At 44.8% G+C, this 15961-nt stretch overlaps 2 protein-coding genes and 1 long non-coding RNA gene across 36 annotated transcripts in view; 1 reads left to right on the top strand and 2 right to left on the bottom strand.

Annotated features, from left to right (window-relative positions):
- Nucleotides 1-1472, bottom strand: part of SAMD11 (sterile alpha motif domain containing 11) — a 317484-nt gene extending 316012 nt beyond the window's left edge. For 2 of the 3 annotated variants that reach the window (XM_083628580.1, XM_083628571.1), the window contains exon 1: nucleotides 1406-1468. The gene's annotated coding sequence lies outside the window, so the exon portion shown is untranslated. Of the gene's footprint in view, nucleotides 1-1405 lie in introns of all 3 variants that reach the window. The other variant, XM_083628579.1, reaches the window with a different exon arrangement.
- Nucleotides 1-15961, top strand: part of LOC310769620 — a 343443-nt gene that overhangs the window by 220586 nt on the left and 106896 nt on the right. The gene's annotated exons all lie outside the window — the stretch shown is intronic.
- Nucleotides 6370-15961, bottom strand: part of RERE (arginine-glutamic acid dipeptide repeats) — a 340184-nt gene continuing 330592 nt past the window's right edge. For 23 of the 32 annotated variants that reach the window (XM_083628418.1, XM_083628429.1, XM_083628432.1 and 20 more), the window contains 4 exons: nucleotides 13494-13538; nucleotides 13164-13310; nucleotides 12258-12438; nucleotides 6370-10476 (listed from right to left, as the gene is read on the bottom strand). In XM_083628418.1, the coding sequence (XP_083484544.1) occupies nucleotides 10443-10476; nucleotides 12258-12438; nucleotides 13164-13310; nucleotides 13494-13538 (407 nt within the window). In that variant the 3' untranslated portion in view covers nucleotides 6370-10442. The remainder of the gene's footprint in view (nucleotides 10477-12257; nucleotides 12439-13163; nucleotides 13311-13493; nucleotides 13539-15961) is intronic. The other 9 variants (XM_083628435.1, XM_083628421.1, XM_083628436.1 and 6 more) reach the window with 1 other exon arrangement.

The following is a 15961-nucleotide window of genomic DNA, read 5'->3' as shown; positions in this document are numbered from 1 at the left end:
AATATTTTTCTTTAGAACTATGCAGCAATTGTTTGCACAATTTCACACATATAACTCTTATTAAAATCAGTTAATATGGCAATCCTCTCCCCACTGAGCTTGGAGTAACAGGCCTAATTGAACTCCATGGGATTATTTCTGAGTAGGCATGCAAAGGCGGTAAATTAATCTCTGTATTGCAGGAGGGATAACAAAAGGTGAAAGGAGAATGAGAGGTGAGACCTTGAGAGACTGTGCTATGGAGGAAAAAAATGAATATTTTCACTCTCTGTCTCCAAAGAACATATGGACTTGTTTTGGTAAACACCATCAAAGTCAAGATCCCAAAGTGTCACTGACACACTCAGATTGTAGACAAAAAAATGTATTATGGCAGAAGTTTCTATGTACAGTCCACCCTATCAGTTGCATGAATTGTTGTTCCAAGCTGAATGAAATATCACACACACGTGCACCCAAACACTTTGGTCTACAACCAGCCAACAGCAAATCCCTTCTCCACCAGGTGAGACCAGCACAAAAGGCTTAAAAACCAATCTGAAGTCTAGAATAGGTAACAGGTGTTTCAAACCAGCCTTCTCTTTCTCTGATTAGCTAGATTGGCTCCCCTGAACATCAGTCGCTCCTACGAATTCATTCATTGGTTAAAACACTGAAAGATGGGAGCCTAGTTTCATACATTTAAAGCACACAACTTTCTGCCCCAAAATGCTGGGAACTATAGTCTACCTTCACAGAGCTACAGTTCCCAGCACCCTTAACAAACAACAATTGCCAGGATAATTTTCATTTGGGAGGGGGTTAGGATACGCTTTAGATGTATGGTGTGTGAGCAGGCTCACAAAAAAGTGTGGAAATTTGCACTTTTTCTACATTTTGTGTCAGATTCTACAAATGCTAGAAACTTCTTGTTTTTTTAAAAAAAGAAAAAACCCAGATAGCTGGGACTCTGGAGATTATAATTCATTCAGGGGAAAGAGAAGGACGACTCCCCGCTCCTGGCACCCATGACTCCCAAATAAACATGGACAGAACTGAAAGCCTTATTTTGAGAAACGAAGCCTTTTCTTTGAGAAAATTAAATAAAATCACCGCAGGAGAAGAATTACAACTGAAGTACTTGGCAAATAAAAAAATATTTTTTAAAAAAATATGAAAATTGTAGGTGCTTCTCTGTGAGGAGAGGTAACTCAGACCCTAAACCTGGAGGAAGTTGGCAAAAGGGTTGTTGTTTTGGCTTTAGTTATTAAAATACAGCATTATTTTTTTTCAAAATAGAGACACACTTCAGATGTTTTCCCACTGCCCTTGATACTTGACTCCAGTCCACTCCAACCCCATTACTCTCTCACATGTACAAACAGCTGGCTCTTCCAGCAAGGTCACTAAGGAAAGAGAAACTTACTAAGTGTATGAAATTAGCTTTCATGCCTCGCAGCCATTCTCCTTCCTCGCTCTCCATCTCTGGACAGTGACCGAGAGCGAGGGAAATGCAGCCGCTTGATTGGCAGAGGGGCTGGGTAGGCAGGCCCTGCTGCAAAATGCCGCCACGGGATTGGCCGGAGGAAGGCAAGGCTGAGGCCTGCCCGGTTTTTATGCTGGAGACCACCTTTCTTGAGTGGTTTTTAACCAAAAAACACCAAAACCTCATGAGGGGAATTTTGTTTGTTAATGTTTCAAACAAGTGAGGGGAAAGATGTTTAAAATGAATGCTTAAGGGGGGGGGGGGGGAAATGTGTCTAAAATGAGCGTCTGAGGGAGGTAAAAGTGCTTAAAATGAGTGTTTGCTCCAAATGTCAGGCTCGGCCATGAGGTAGGGTTGCCATATTTCGAAAAGTAAAAATCTGGGTGTAAAAGGGAAAAGTAAATTCAAATTTTTGGCCAAAGTTGTCAAGCTTTTTTCTTAGTTTTGCCCAATGTTGTTCCCAGACATTAGAGCGCTTTCCGCCCAGAAACTGTTTCTGAAGGCCGAATTACGGAATAATAATAATAATAATAATAATAATAATAATAATAATAATAATTTATTATTTATACCCCATCCATCTGGCTGAGTTTCCCCGGCCACTCTGGGCGGCTTCCAATAATACACTAAAATACAATAACCTATTAAACATTAAAAGCTTCCCTAAACAACCATATGACTCTTCCCTCACAAGTCCCCAAACAGAGGCAGCTCAAACATGGGGACAAGAGAACATGTGAGCATCACATTCCACTGACCCGCACACCAGCACAGTTATTCACTTGCTGTTCAAGGAGGATACGGCCCATGTGCAACAAGTGTGTGCCCTCTTTCGCACGTGCACACTTTTGCATCAGTGCTAGAGGCAGCTTGCCCCCGTGCTTTGCATAGTGTGTGAACAAGCCTCCAGTGGTTGACTGGAAGCCTGCGAACATGCGAGATTCCAGCTGATTTTATTGCAAGTTGTGTGGGTGCAACAGAGGCAGTATGGCTATAAAGAGGAATCTCGGGAGAAACTCGGGAGGCCTCGTCTGCGCTATAAATTTAATGCAGTATTATACCTCTTTAAATAGGGCTTCCCCAAAAAATAATCCTGGAAACTGGTTTGTTAAGAGTGCTAGGAACTGGAGCTCTGTGAGGGATCTCCAAATACCGCACAGCACCCTTAACAAACTGCAGTTCCTAAGGTTATTTAGCAGAAGCCACCATCGTTTAAAGTGGTATAAGATTGCTTCGAATGGGCACGCATTTTTTTAATTGTATCTTTAATATTTTGTTGGAAGCTGCCCAGAGTGGCTAAGGAAACCCAGTCAGAAGGGTGGGAAATAAATAAATAAATACCTATTACTATTACGACTATCTCATTTATTAAACTTATTAATCACTTTATGTTACAAAAGCAACTCAAAGCAATTTACAAAAATAAATGGCTCCAGAACAGCTTGATTTGGGGGGTGGGGCGCACATGGAGGCAGCAGTACTTCTGAATAACAGTTGCTTCTAAACTTAAAGCTACGTGCACATCCTCCAACCCTCGGAATGCCTCAGTAGCCCATGTGTAGTAAAAGGCTCTAGGGTGCATTTTTAAACACAGCTTTGTTTAAAGCAAAACTTTATAAATATCCCTCTGACACCAGTACAGTATGTGTACAGCATAACATGTATCTCAGTAGGAAGTTACTTTTTTTAGTGAATGCTGCCACCTGCTGGCCAAATTCAATAACGTTACGGGCGTCTGGCTGGGCAGGGATATGCAACTGTTATTTGGACCAAAAAATGCTAATCGTGACCATTCATTCAAGCACCCGTCGCTTAATAACATAATGAGAGCTTGGTCAAGTCAAAGGTCCATCTAGTCCAGCATCCTGTTCTCACTGTGGCCGACCAGATGCCTGTGGGACACCCACAAGCATGACCCAAACAAAACAGCTACTCTCCTCACTTATGATTCCCAGCAACTAATATTCAGAGGCACACTTCCTCTGACAGCGGAGGTAGAACATAGTCATCCTGGCTCTATGAATTTGTCTAATCCTCTTTTAAAGCCACCCTAACTGGCCATATTACTCATGGCAATAGATTCCCTAGTTTTAGCTTTGTGCTATGTGAAGAAATCTCTCCTTTTGTCTCTCCTGAACCTGGTCATGGTGGGCAACCACAAGCCACCATAGAAAATTTCCTGCAATCTTCATGGCGTAGGCATTCGTCCAGGACACTGTGTCCAGGACATCGTGGTGTAATCCAAGGAAGACTCTGCAACAAATGGTCCTGCTGTGGCGATATCTCACCAGCCCACTGAGGGTACCAGGTCCTCTTCTCCAGGCCTGCCTCCAGGACATAACTATTTGAAAAATGCTCCAGTAGCCATCTTGCTGTATTTAAAACAAACACAGAAAACCTGTTGCCCTCCAGATATGGTTGGACTACAACTGTCTCATCAATATTTATCTATAATTTGGATGTTTATTGAGAGCTTTGCAACAAAATGCTACTGGAGCAATAAAGCAAAATGCAAAGGACTGCCAACTCAATAAACTAACAGTAAAACCAGTTCTAGAGTACTATTATATGGTTATTATTCCATAAAATGGCTGGGTCGCTTTTAAGCACTGGCTATGCTGCCAGGCCTGACCAGAGCTGTAGTCGAACTCATCTGTCCGGCTAGCTAGATAATCCAATACACAGTGATGCTTAATTCACATTTAAGGTGCAGAGACCATTTGTTATGAGCAAATGGCGCACAGCCCCACCAACCCCCTGCCCACCTTCTTACTTACAACTCTTACTTACAGCTCTGGCTGCCACTGACTCTGCTGGTCTCCCTGTTTCTGACCAAGCAGTCCCAATGGGTACCAGCTACTGCATCTTAGTGAGAAAAGGGAAATTCAGGTGGGTTTGAAGAGTTTTATGACTCCTTCCCCAAGCCACTTCCTTCAAGCACACGGCTCCAATCCTTTGTGGTTTCTCCTTGAATGAGACTATTTCTCAGAGTGTGCCCTCCTTCTCCCAGCCCCCAATGAATGCATCTTCTGTCATCCCAGAACAATACATTTCAAAGACGTATTAGGACAAAAGCTTTTGCTTGACATGGACAAAAATTGATTGGGGTGGTGACAGTGGCATTATCTTGTATCCGTTTCCCAGAAGTGGAGAGAAAAGAATGAAGCAGCAGCCCGAGGCAGGGAAATGGCATTTACATTTAGATGAAGGTGTTTTCTGCAATGGATGAATTCTAGTCACTTGGCATCGTGTTCAGCAGAGCAAAGGGAGGACAAGAACTGGGGTGTGTGTGGCAGAGCAAATTACCCAGAAGAGGGAAGAGAACAACAGGAGACAGGATCAGACACAAGTCCACACAGGGTCCTGGCGAGTCCATTGTGCGACATTTGGGTACCTGGGTCTGAAAACCTGAATCACCTCCAGGTTAATTAAGGTGGCAACACCATCTCTTTATTATAACATTACAGTATATACCCTGCCCTCCTGCCATGGCGGATCCTGAAGTGGCATTCATGGGATTCTCAAGGTCAGAGCTGCTTTGGTAGGGGTTTGCTTGTTTCTTCCTCTATCCCAATCCATTTTCCTTGTCTTTTTAAATTGTAAACCTGAGTGCAGGGAGTGTCTTTTTCGTAATGATTTGTAAGCTCCTCTGAGATCTCTCTCTCTCTGCCAAAGAACAGGATTATAAATAAATAAATATTTACATTTCCTGGATCAGCAGCAAAAACCTAATTTAAAAGACACCAATGAAGAACAAAAGCAATGGCATGAAGGGTTTTAGGGCTCTGGTGCTTAATTAAGGCTGCCATATTTCAAAAAGTAAAATTCCTGATACTGGCAATGAGCTTTTTCAAGGAAACCACCAAAATGGTTGAGCTTTTGGGGGGAAACCTACCCCCCCCCACAAATCCTGATGCAGGCAAGCCTAACTTAACCAATTAATTTGTTAAATAATTTACTAAAAAGTGGACTAAACTGAGTACAGTAGATGGCATAAAATGGCAGACGGCAAGCACTGTCGAAACCAGGGGTAGACAATCTAAGGCCCATGGGCCAGATGTGGCCCAATCGCCTTCTCAATCCGGCCTGCGGACGGTCTGGGAATCAGCATGTTTTTACATGAATAGAATGTGTTCTTTTATTTAAAATGCACCTCTGGGTTATTTGTGGGGCCTGCCTGCTGTTTTTACATGAGTAGAATGTGTGCTTTTATTTAAAATGCATATCTGGGTTATTTGTGGGGCATAGGAATTCGTTCATTCCCCCCCCCCCCAAAAAAAAATATAGTCTGGCCCACCACATGGTCTGAGGGACAGTGGCAGAAAAAGGTTGCTGACCCCTGGTCTAAACAGAAGTTTCCCCCTTTCTCTCTCCCTTTCTGTCTCACGCAATCACACGCACAGCAGAGGGAATGCCTAATCTATCATGACGCCTGCTACAAGATTCACAGGCATCATCCAAAACCCAGAGAGAGCTTGGGACAGCCATTAACTCTCAGACTAACCTACCTTGAAGGGTGGCTGTGAAGGAAACCACAGGATTAACTCCATGCACACCCAACCATCTTGACACCTTAAAGGCAGGACAGGACACAAATGTGTTAACTTAAGAAAATATGTAACTGAAAAGCCTGTCCCAACCATGGCATATGGCAATAGTACACCTTACAGGGGCAAATGTCCAAAGGGACTGTGCTGCCTGAAACAGGACCCACCTCATTTTGTTACCTTGTTGTAGGATGGCCTTTGTGCAGCTAAGAGGAAACAGATGAGAAGATGCTTAGGATGAAGCCAAGCCACTCTGGGTGTTGCTTCCGACGAGGTTCATGGTTAGTGAACCCACCCCAACCTCATGCCCCATTAAAACATGCATGCCACACTTTTCAAACAAAATCAAAACTGCCATAGTGTAGCTTGGTTTTTATTTATGTCCACAAATATTTCAAAAAAATTACAAAATACTCAAATGGAGAGAACACAGAAGTCACGATTTCTGGGTTTTCTACTCTGTTTTACACTGTGTTATCCCATGGTAAACCTACTCATATATACACTAAGCCTCAAGATATATATATATATAAATGTAGCTGTCAGAATGTATATTCTGCTTTTAAACGGTGCAGTGAAACTAGCTCAAACCAGGACGACACAGAACAAGAGACGGTTTGATTTTGAAAAAATAAAGTAAAATCACACACGCACGCACACACAAAAAGCAAAATAAAATAAAATGGATTTTTGAAGTTCAAAGCAAAAAATAAAATCTTGCTTTAAAAAAGTTTTTTTTTTCCTGAAAAGGTAACTGTAAAAAGTTGGGAGATTCTAACAGAGCATGGTGGTCTTGGGAGAGTCAGGGCAAATAACACTGTAGCTAATCATTTAGATCTGAGGACAAAGAAACTTTGGGCTCCCCCACCACTGTGGAATGATTCATACTGTTAACGTAAGCATAAAAAAGAAACCCAAAAGGTCAAGAGCTTATGAGGAAGCACAATGAATTGCATGTAAACTGTGGAGGAAAAGGCGTAATAAACTGGTACCATTTGTCTGTCTTTCCTAGACCGGCGAGTTGCAGAGGTTTCGGACTACAACTCCCATCAGCCCACTGGGTGTGGCTGATGGGAGTTGTAGTCCAAAACACCAGGAGAGCACCAAGTCAGAGGAGGATGGTCTGCAACATCCATACTAAGTGTGTCTCCTGAAGGTACTGAAATATCACCACCCTCACCAATATGGCTGGTTCTGTTTTCTGAGAGAGTTGAGGACAGTTAAAAACTAGATTATGCTTGCTGCAAGGAGGCGTCTTCAAAAAGACAAGGCAAGACAGAGGAGGACTGATAATAAGCAGCTGGGGATGTCCGGCCTGTTAAGACAGATCATTATGCGAAGTTTATTCCATTCCAGATGACAGTGTTAAAACATGAGATGCTAGCTAGGCTTTTAAGCAATGACTCTGTCTTGTTAGCTTGCATCTTGCTGGACGTTTAGCACCATGAATTTAGAGTTTCCTGATGCTCAGTTCAGTGCTTCAGCTCTCGGCGGTTCAGAAACTGACCTGAGAAGAGGTGACCGTGACAATTCTGAGGACACCCCGTGTGGCTTGTGTGACCAAAATATGGTCCGCAGTTAGGCGGACCTGGAGGGGCTGTAAGGCAGGTGGATAGCTTAATAACCACCAGCTCTTTGCAACTGCACAGAGACAAGAGGCGTGGACTGCCAGTAAGGAAACAAATGGGAAAGAAGGATGGTTTGGGAAGAAGGAGCAGGAGTCAGGGAGCAGGGAGAAAGCTCCGTTCTCTGGACCAAGGTAAGAGGAACCCAAATTTCTGTTAGGCTGGATTAAAATTCCACCTGCCGTATGTGCTGTTTAAGAGACCGCTGAACGATTAGCTACGGGGTTATCTGATCAGGCCCAATGGACTCCTACCACCACAAATAACAGTCTTCACAGCAAATGAAGCAGCCTTCCAAAAGGAACAAGAACCAGGAAATGTTATAATGAATGCAACTAACAGGAAAATGTGTTATCACACAGCCTTGCAGATTCCTGCACTAATCCAACTCATATTTTTTTTTAAAAAAGTGTAACTAAACTAGCAGTTCGAAGGGAATTAAAAAATTGGATTTATACAGTTGTCATGTGCTTGCGACATTGACAGCTTCTGACAGAAGATGGTCAACCCCACTCTAAGCCTTCAGAGTTTCCCTGCCTCGTGCATTGGAGAGTGTGAAATTTTTTTACAAAACAAGGATAACTCCTAAGCTACTGCAAACAGCAGGCAGGGAAAAGGCTGCCCGAGGCACGTTTATTGAGTCTTATTCTCACTCCACCATATCCCAAAAGAGCATTCAAGATGAGGATTTTTTTTTGGGGGGGGGGGAAGAAATTTACTCTGCTGCCATGAACTGGGGGTGAGGGTGGGGGAAGAGTGAGACCGCCCTGGTCAATTGTGCCCTTGAGGTAAGACCAGGTGCAAATCCCCTTCTGTGCCCAGCAAAGCACACACACAAAAACAACACAAACCTGCTAATATTGGACCGATTAAAAACAAAGCCCAGGAGCGCAGAGGCTGCTTCCGGCTTTTAAGAGTGAAATTTAAGCTTTGCGTTCATGGGGGCAATTTCGAAAACGCACAGCTCTGAGGCAGCCCCTCTGCCTGTCCCTTTTCTTTCAAAATGTGTAACTTGACAGGGATGGGAAGTTTCGATTCGGCACTATTCAAGTAAGTTTTATAACGTATATATAGATATTACTTGAAGGGAAATGGTTTGCATGTAAACTTCCATGCTATCTAAAGGACAGTCTGCCCCATATCAACAGCTCTCATGACTGGTGTGGGGCTTCGATGCTGGCAGGGTTCCCAGTGGGTATGCATGGCACACATCCTGAGATGGAGAAGAAAGGAGAATTTCCTCCTTGAATTGAACGCCTTGTGGGGCTTGTGGCCAAAGAAACATCACCGCATTATTGTTGTCTTAATTGGCAGACTCTGTGTGTGTGTGCCTGCATTTATAGGACACAGTTTCAGTTTAATGCTATGTTTGTGGGGGAAAGGGGAGACCCGGGGGTAGACTGACATTTCAAAGCCCATTTCTTGAAAACTGCTACCTTTCCAACTTCTGCTTCAAAAAAACTCTTGCGCTGGTGGAAAACGTGACGGCTTTTCGACAGAACCAGTGCAGGAATATGCGGTCTTGTTCACCGGCTGAGGAACTGAGTTATGTCAAAAACAAACCTACAAGAATGAAAAGCGATTTAGGATGTTCATGGAACAAATGAATTAAATTAAAAAGAACAGCGCACACGCACACACACACAAAAAGAAAAAGAGTTGTGTTTTTGTTTTTAGAAAAAAGAAACATATTATCCCTGCAACTCCCTTTAATGCTCATGTTGCTACCGAACCGTCAAGTCAAGCTCTCGACCATTTTGAAATTACTGACCCCTCCCCCCATGTCATCTTCCCTTTAATTAAAGGGATAATTATATATATTCCTCTTATATTAAAAAATCAACTCTGTATTCTTGTCAACATCAGGTAAGAAGTAACGGTTTTGTGATGTTACTGAAGAGAGAGAACAAGAGGAAGAGAGAGGAGGAGCTGGAAGGAGAGAGAGAAAGAGAGAGAGAGAGAGAGAGAGAGAGAGAGAGAGAGAGAGAGAAAGAAAGAAAGAAAGAAAGAAAGAAAGAAAGAAAGAAAGAAAGAAAGAAACCAGGAGTTTGTGGAGATTATTATAATTTTTTTAAACCCTAACCCAAAAAAATTATTTACAGACTTAAAAAGCCATGCTGCAAAGCTCTCTTTAAAATTATGAAGTTTTCCTACAATGTATTAAAATAAAAGTAGATTTTTTTCTTTTAAAATTCTTGTTATAGCACTTGGATTTTCAGAGGGTGTTATGCCACCTACTTGCCATTCTTGTTTTTTTTGTTTTGTTTTGTTTTTAAAGTGTATATATATATATTTATATATTTATATATAAATTGAGTGTATTTCTTTGTATGCACAGTGGCTTGCATTAAGTTGTGAACCTGATTCTAGCACCTACTCAAAATGAAAAAAATGAAAAAAACCAACCCAACCCACCCCCTCAAACAACCCCCCCAAGAATGCCCAAGGAATTTCCTCTCAATACTTCCATCCAGTTCTGAGGGGGTTGTTTCTCTCTCAATAGGCTTCTTAACAGGTTTTATCATGCAAGGAGACTCCTGAAACTGGTCTTGGAAACATCTTCTCTACAAATGAATTCTGTAATATATGTGCTGATTTTAAAAGTCTCTATAGGTTGGGCTTCCTTGTTTGTTTTTTCTCCTTTTTTCATTTTAAATAGAGAAAGGTATCTTGAAAAGATAAAATTCTCTTGTTTTTCGCAGTGTGTGTGTGTGTGTGTGTGTGTGTGTGTGTGTGGATAAACACATTCCATTTCTTCCCAAGGACTGGGATCTTCTGCAGCCAGAATTACAAATAAATAATTTATTACAACTGCTTGTCACTTTCTTTCTTCAGTCGGCTAGAAGAGAAGAAGAAAAAGAAAAATAATTCAGTTGCTTTTTTGGGTTGGGAACTTTTTCCTCCAGCCTCTGCAGTCTCTCCCCTCTCTCACAATGCAGAAGAGCTCTCTGCCAAGAACAGACAAATGTGGTAGTGAAGTAGACCTCTGTGTACCACAGATATATATCTCTCTCTCTCTCTCTCTCTCTCTCTCTCTCTCTCTCTCTCTCTCTCTCACACACACACACACACACACACACACACACTGCCCCTTAATAAGAAGAAAAGGGTGTGTGACAGGCCTTGGGGAAATCTCTCTTCCTACCAAAGTCTGAGCAGGGAGGAGTTATGCATCCATCCACATGTTTTCCCAGGGACTCTGGGATTTTCAACTAGGACTTCATGTCTGAAGTGAACATCCAGCCCTGTGAGTTATGTGTCTTTGCTTTCATGTGCTCAAAAATAGCAGTATGTGGCATGAGGCTCTGTGGCCAGCAGGCAGGAAGGGAGCCTCTGGGCTGGCTGGGCCTGGAATAAAAAAACCCAGGAGCCTGGCCTTCTGAAATGGCCAGTTCCCCAAGCAATACCTTCATGCTCCACTTCAAGGACCCAAGCCTTCAAAACGCTGAAGAAACCAACCTCAGGAAGAAGGTTGCTGCGTTGACCTTCCAAATCTGACCAGTAATAGCCCTGACATCATCTTTCTGTGGTTTCTCATCCTGGAGCTGCCACCACTGAGCACCTGTTGAGGCCCCCACCCTTAGTAGAGCCCCCACCCAGGCAACCCTTGGAGCCTCCTGGTCCTGTGGCTGCTGTCTGTTCAAATGCCTTCTGTGAGCATCCAAGCAGTGACCAGTGAGGAGATGAAGCACCTCCCTCTGCTTGCCATGTACGTTCTAGGCAGCTGTACAAACAGAGTACAGCGCAGCAGGGAGAGGAGGAGATGGGACCACCCAGGGAGGGGGGTCCTCCAGTGGGCATCTTGCCTGAGGACCATCCAAAACCTGCAGTTGGTCGTGGTATTTTATAACAATAGTGGGTATAAGAGCAGGAAGACCCTCTCCTCCCTCAGAAAAACAAACCCAGCTCTGAGGGCATGTGACACACTTCACGTTTGACACCTCTGGTGTAAGCAACCTGTAAAGTGATAGGAGCCTAAAGCAAGAGAGCAGTTGTGCAAATGTGGCCAGTCTGGGTCTCCACTTTATGCTGCTGCCAGAACATGCTTCTCCTGGTTCATTCATTCATTCAGTCATCATTCATTCATTCAGAACATGCCTCTCCTGGTTGGTTGGTTGGTTGGTTGGTTGGTTGGTTCATTCATTCATTCATTCACTCACTCACTCATGACACGCGGCCCTCTAGATGCTGCTCGACTCCAGCTCCCTTCAGCCCCAGCCAGCATTGCCATTAGTCAGGGATGATGGGAGTTGTAGTCCAGCAACATCTAGGAGGGCTACACGTCCCCTGTGCCTAATTTATGGCAAGCTGCTTTTCAGGTGTACCTCGCAAAGCGGTTCACCAAAGACAGTTGCACAATTAAGCATCAATTAAGAAGGAAATGTGATATAAGGGTAGTACCACTGCGAGGTGGGTGGTGGCAGCTCACCAGACCACTCCTTTCTCCTCCCCTCCTCCCTCAGGGCAAGGTGGTTGCCCACTTGGGCGGTATACAAATTCAATAAATAATATTAATAACAAATAAACAGAGGAGGAATTGGCCAAGGGGCAGCATGCACGCTAAGGGGAGCTTGCCCCAGAGAACTTCTTCCTCCGCTGACAGCATGGGCCCAGCCTTACCTGTAATAGTCTTCTTGGCTGGGGAGGTGGCCCCCGTGCATGTGGGGGTGCCCATGCAGCCACTGCTGCTCCATGGCTAGTCTCTGAAGCTCTGCTGACTGAGCATGCATGGCCTGTAACTGGTGGGCTGCTGACATGGGAGGAGGGATGCCGCCAGGGAGGTCACGTGGGTAGGGGGTACCTGGGGAGAGAGAAAAAGAGAAAAGGTTGTCGCACGCAAGTTTGGATTGGCCAAGGCATGCCTGGTAACTGCAAGCTGGGATAACAGTGACTGAGCAGATGGGTTGCACCCAATGCTAGTCCTACTCTATGCTGAAATCACTGGAGATGACTTGTGTGGGTCCACCCTGAGTAGGATTTACCTGGATGCGACTCAACTGTGGAATGCCGTCCACATAGGAAGGGGCCTGATCCCTGGTACGAAGAGTCTTTGAATGAGACTCCCCCAGTTCACAGCCTTAATTTCATAAGTAAGTCAGTCCAGAGACAGCTGGAATACCAGGATAAATGCATTAAATCACTGGTAGCCAATAAAAACCTAATCTAGGTGCATTTGTCTATTAAAGACAATTGGCAATAATATCCACACTGTGTACAGAAGCAGGATACCTCTGGACACCAGGTGCTGAACAGCATTCCTGCAAGGGGGGGGGGGGCAAATGCTCTGGTTGGAGGAATCTGATTGGCTGCCGTTCAAAACCAGATAGCCCGTAGGTCTTGTATTTTTCATCTGCATCAATCCTCCCCAACTTGCCACCCTCCAGATCTTGCTGTCAGACTCCAAGCCCCACCGGCCCCAAGCGGCATGGCCAATGGCTAGGGATGATGGGGGTCGTAGTCCAATAACCTCTGGAGGGTATAGGTTGGGCAACACTGGCTTCCCAAGGGCTGCTATTGCACACTTACCAAAGACCGGGTGCCGGAGCATTTCGTGTTCGTGGGGCGGTTGCCCTAGCAACGGGTTTGGGATAGTGCCGGGAGGATAAGGGAAGCGCGCCAAATGGGGCCCGGCTGCCAAGGGGTCCACGAGGGGATGGACAGGTCCTGCCGAGCCTGCAAAAGGGAAAGGTTGGGGGCGGTAGGAAAGAGGGGGGGAAAAGCAACGACAACTTACCACCAGGCTCAGAAACCCTCATTTTGCTCAGGGGTCAAAAGCAACATTAATACTTGCGCAAATAGCTGAGCATAACCGGTAATTATCAGAAGCCTAGTCCCCCCTCCAACTGTGGAGCCTACTTCTCTGTCTGGAGTGTTCGCAGTGACATCGGGTGGCCAAACAGTCTTTGAGAGTTAAAACAAAAGGGGAGAAAAGGGGAGGGGGGGAACAGGAATGAGCTTTCTTATTAAGAAGGAAAAAGGGAACTGCGTACAAGAACAACAGAAAATCAATTCACCATTCATTTACTATTCCTTTTTTAGACACGTCCCACAAATGCCCTGGAGGTGGCATCTGAGGCACCGCACACAAGACACAAAGCGTATCATAAAATTAATCATCAAAACATTTTAAAAATAAGCCCCAATAATGCCACAGAATGGCAGAGATCCTTTTTCCTCCTATGAGAGACAAAGCTCTCCTAAGAAGGGGAGTTTTTCCTAAAAAGAGGGCAGTGAAGCAGCCGGATGGGCTCCTCAAGTTAGATGCCTCTGCTGAGAAGGCTCTAGACCTCATTGCCACCAGAAGACATTCAGATAATAGTGACACTGTCAACAATGTAAGGGAAACACGTGCAATATAAGCCTCATAGAAGTGTTGCCTTTCCTGTGGAGCGTGGTTGATCTGCACATCTGTCTGCTAACCTCCCCCCTCCCCCTAGGAGTTTCATCTCACCCCAGAAAAAACCAAGTTCAAGGTCCCAGAACAGAAAGGGACACCATCATAGGGTTGCTATTTGAGGAAGGAGAAAACAAACAACCACAGGGGGCTATTTGCACATTCGCTGACAGATGCAGCACAAGCTGTTCATGTACTACCTAGCACAGAGCTTCACATCTGGAGACTCCTCTATTTTTAAACAACCAGCTCCTAGCTCTTGTGGCTGCTGGGAAAAGCTTGAAATTGCAAGGGCATAGCCTGGTGAAATCTGATGCATGATTTCAGAGTTGCAGAGTCCCAAGCCTGCTTTCTGTCTCAGAGAGAGACAAAGACAGACAGACAGAATCATGGTGGGGAGTGAGATATTGTTTGTCTAATGATTGCTCAATGGTGAGAAAAATGCTCTCTTTGCTAACTCAGGGAAATTAGCATCCTAGTCATTACTACTTCACATGCTCAGAGGTTGGGCAGAACATATGAAAACAGGTTCTGGGGCTAGGCCCCGGGCGAGGCAGTGATCAAACTCAGCTCCTGTGAAAACTCTGAAGCCCCTTCAGAACTTTACTTATAAGAAGGAGAAACCTTAAAATAAAACCATGGACAACAGCAAATCTTCTGCCCTGCTTGCAAGATGGAAGAGCTTCATGTGGGGGAGGGGAGAGAGAAGGGGGCTAATTGGACAGGTGCTTCGTCAAGGTTCCCAGAAAACGGAGAAGAGAATCTGGTCAGGTCATTTTGACCCTGCTTCTCATCCAAGGGAGCATATGAGCCCCTGGCTACTTTAATTAGGGTGTCTGCAACCTGAGCCGCTGCATGTCAGAGCAGCCTGTCTCAGCAGATTTCCTCTCGTCCTGCAGTTGCATATATACATATTCTCATACAAGACCTTCCTGGTGAGCCTTGGGTTTTGTTAAGATTCCTGATCCCAGTCACCTAATTCTAAGGGATTCCTGTCCTAGGTCACTGCCTCCAGGGCCCCTCTATCATATGTCAAGGGAGGTCATGTTCCAACCCAGCATGAATCAATCCAATTAACGACACTCAGAAGATCCGCTGCAAACGGCATGCGTGATGTGCTACACGCAAGGCTTACAATATTAACCCACCAGGCAAGAGAAACACAGGAACACTTGGATCCTCAATTACAGCCTGAGGTTTGTATCGCACCTTGGCCTATAAGCTAGCAAAGAGTCCATAGAGCTAGCGGGACCCCTCAGGGAGGGGCTATCAGCAAAGACAGCTTCAGGGACACAATCTGAACCTATTTCTAAAGAGCGAACAGTTTTAATCCCTGCAGAATTTGAGATCAGGGGGAGAGAAAGATAAGGGAAAAGTGTCATGTTGAGTCAGACTCATTGGGTCAACACTGACTTGCAGCAGCTCTTCAACTGTATGGAAAAACTTTGCACACAGGAGAGTGTGAGGTCTGTGCCTCCTTGACTTCCTTGCTCAAGACACCTGGAGGCGTTTGGTTAAAACGGCTCTCCAATGAGCACTACAAAACACCCCAAAATCTGGACTGAACATGTAGGTCACTGGAAGGTGGTGGCTGATGAACCTGTCTTGGGAAGGACTCTGGACTCTGGCTCTGTTCTGAACACAATCACCCTCCGTCTCAACAACAGCATGGAGATGCTTGGTCCAATTAGCACAAGCACAACTCAGGAAATGCAAGAGTGTCTTATACAGAGTCAGCCCATTAAATTCAGTACTGTCTACACTGACTGGCAGTGGCTCTACGGGGCTTCAGGCAGGGAGTTTTTCTCAGCCGTTTCTGGAGATCCTCATCATCTGCTTATTTGATTGGGGAAGCACCAGAGCACTCAGTGACAGAGCATCTGCCCTGCATGCAGAAGGTTCCAAATTCAACCCTTGGCATGTCCAAGTA

This window comes from Podarcis filfolensis (genome assembly GCF_964270895.1).
Source record: "Podarcis filfolensis genome assembly, chromosome: 8".
NCBI lineage: Eukaryota > Metazoa > Chordata > Lepidosauria > Squamata > Lacertidae > Podarcis > Podarcis filfolensis.
The sequence above is the reverse complement of the archived record's forward strand: the minus strand, read 5'-3'. Positions and strand labels throughout refer to the sequence as shown.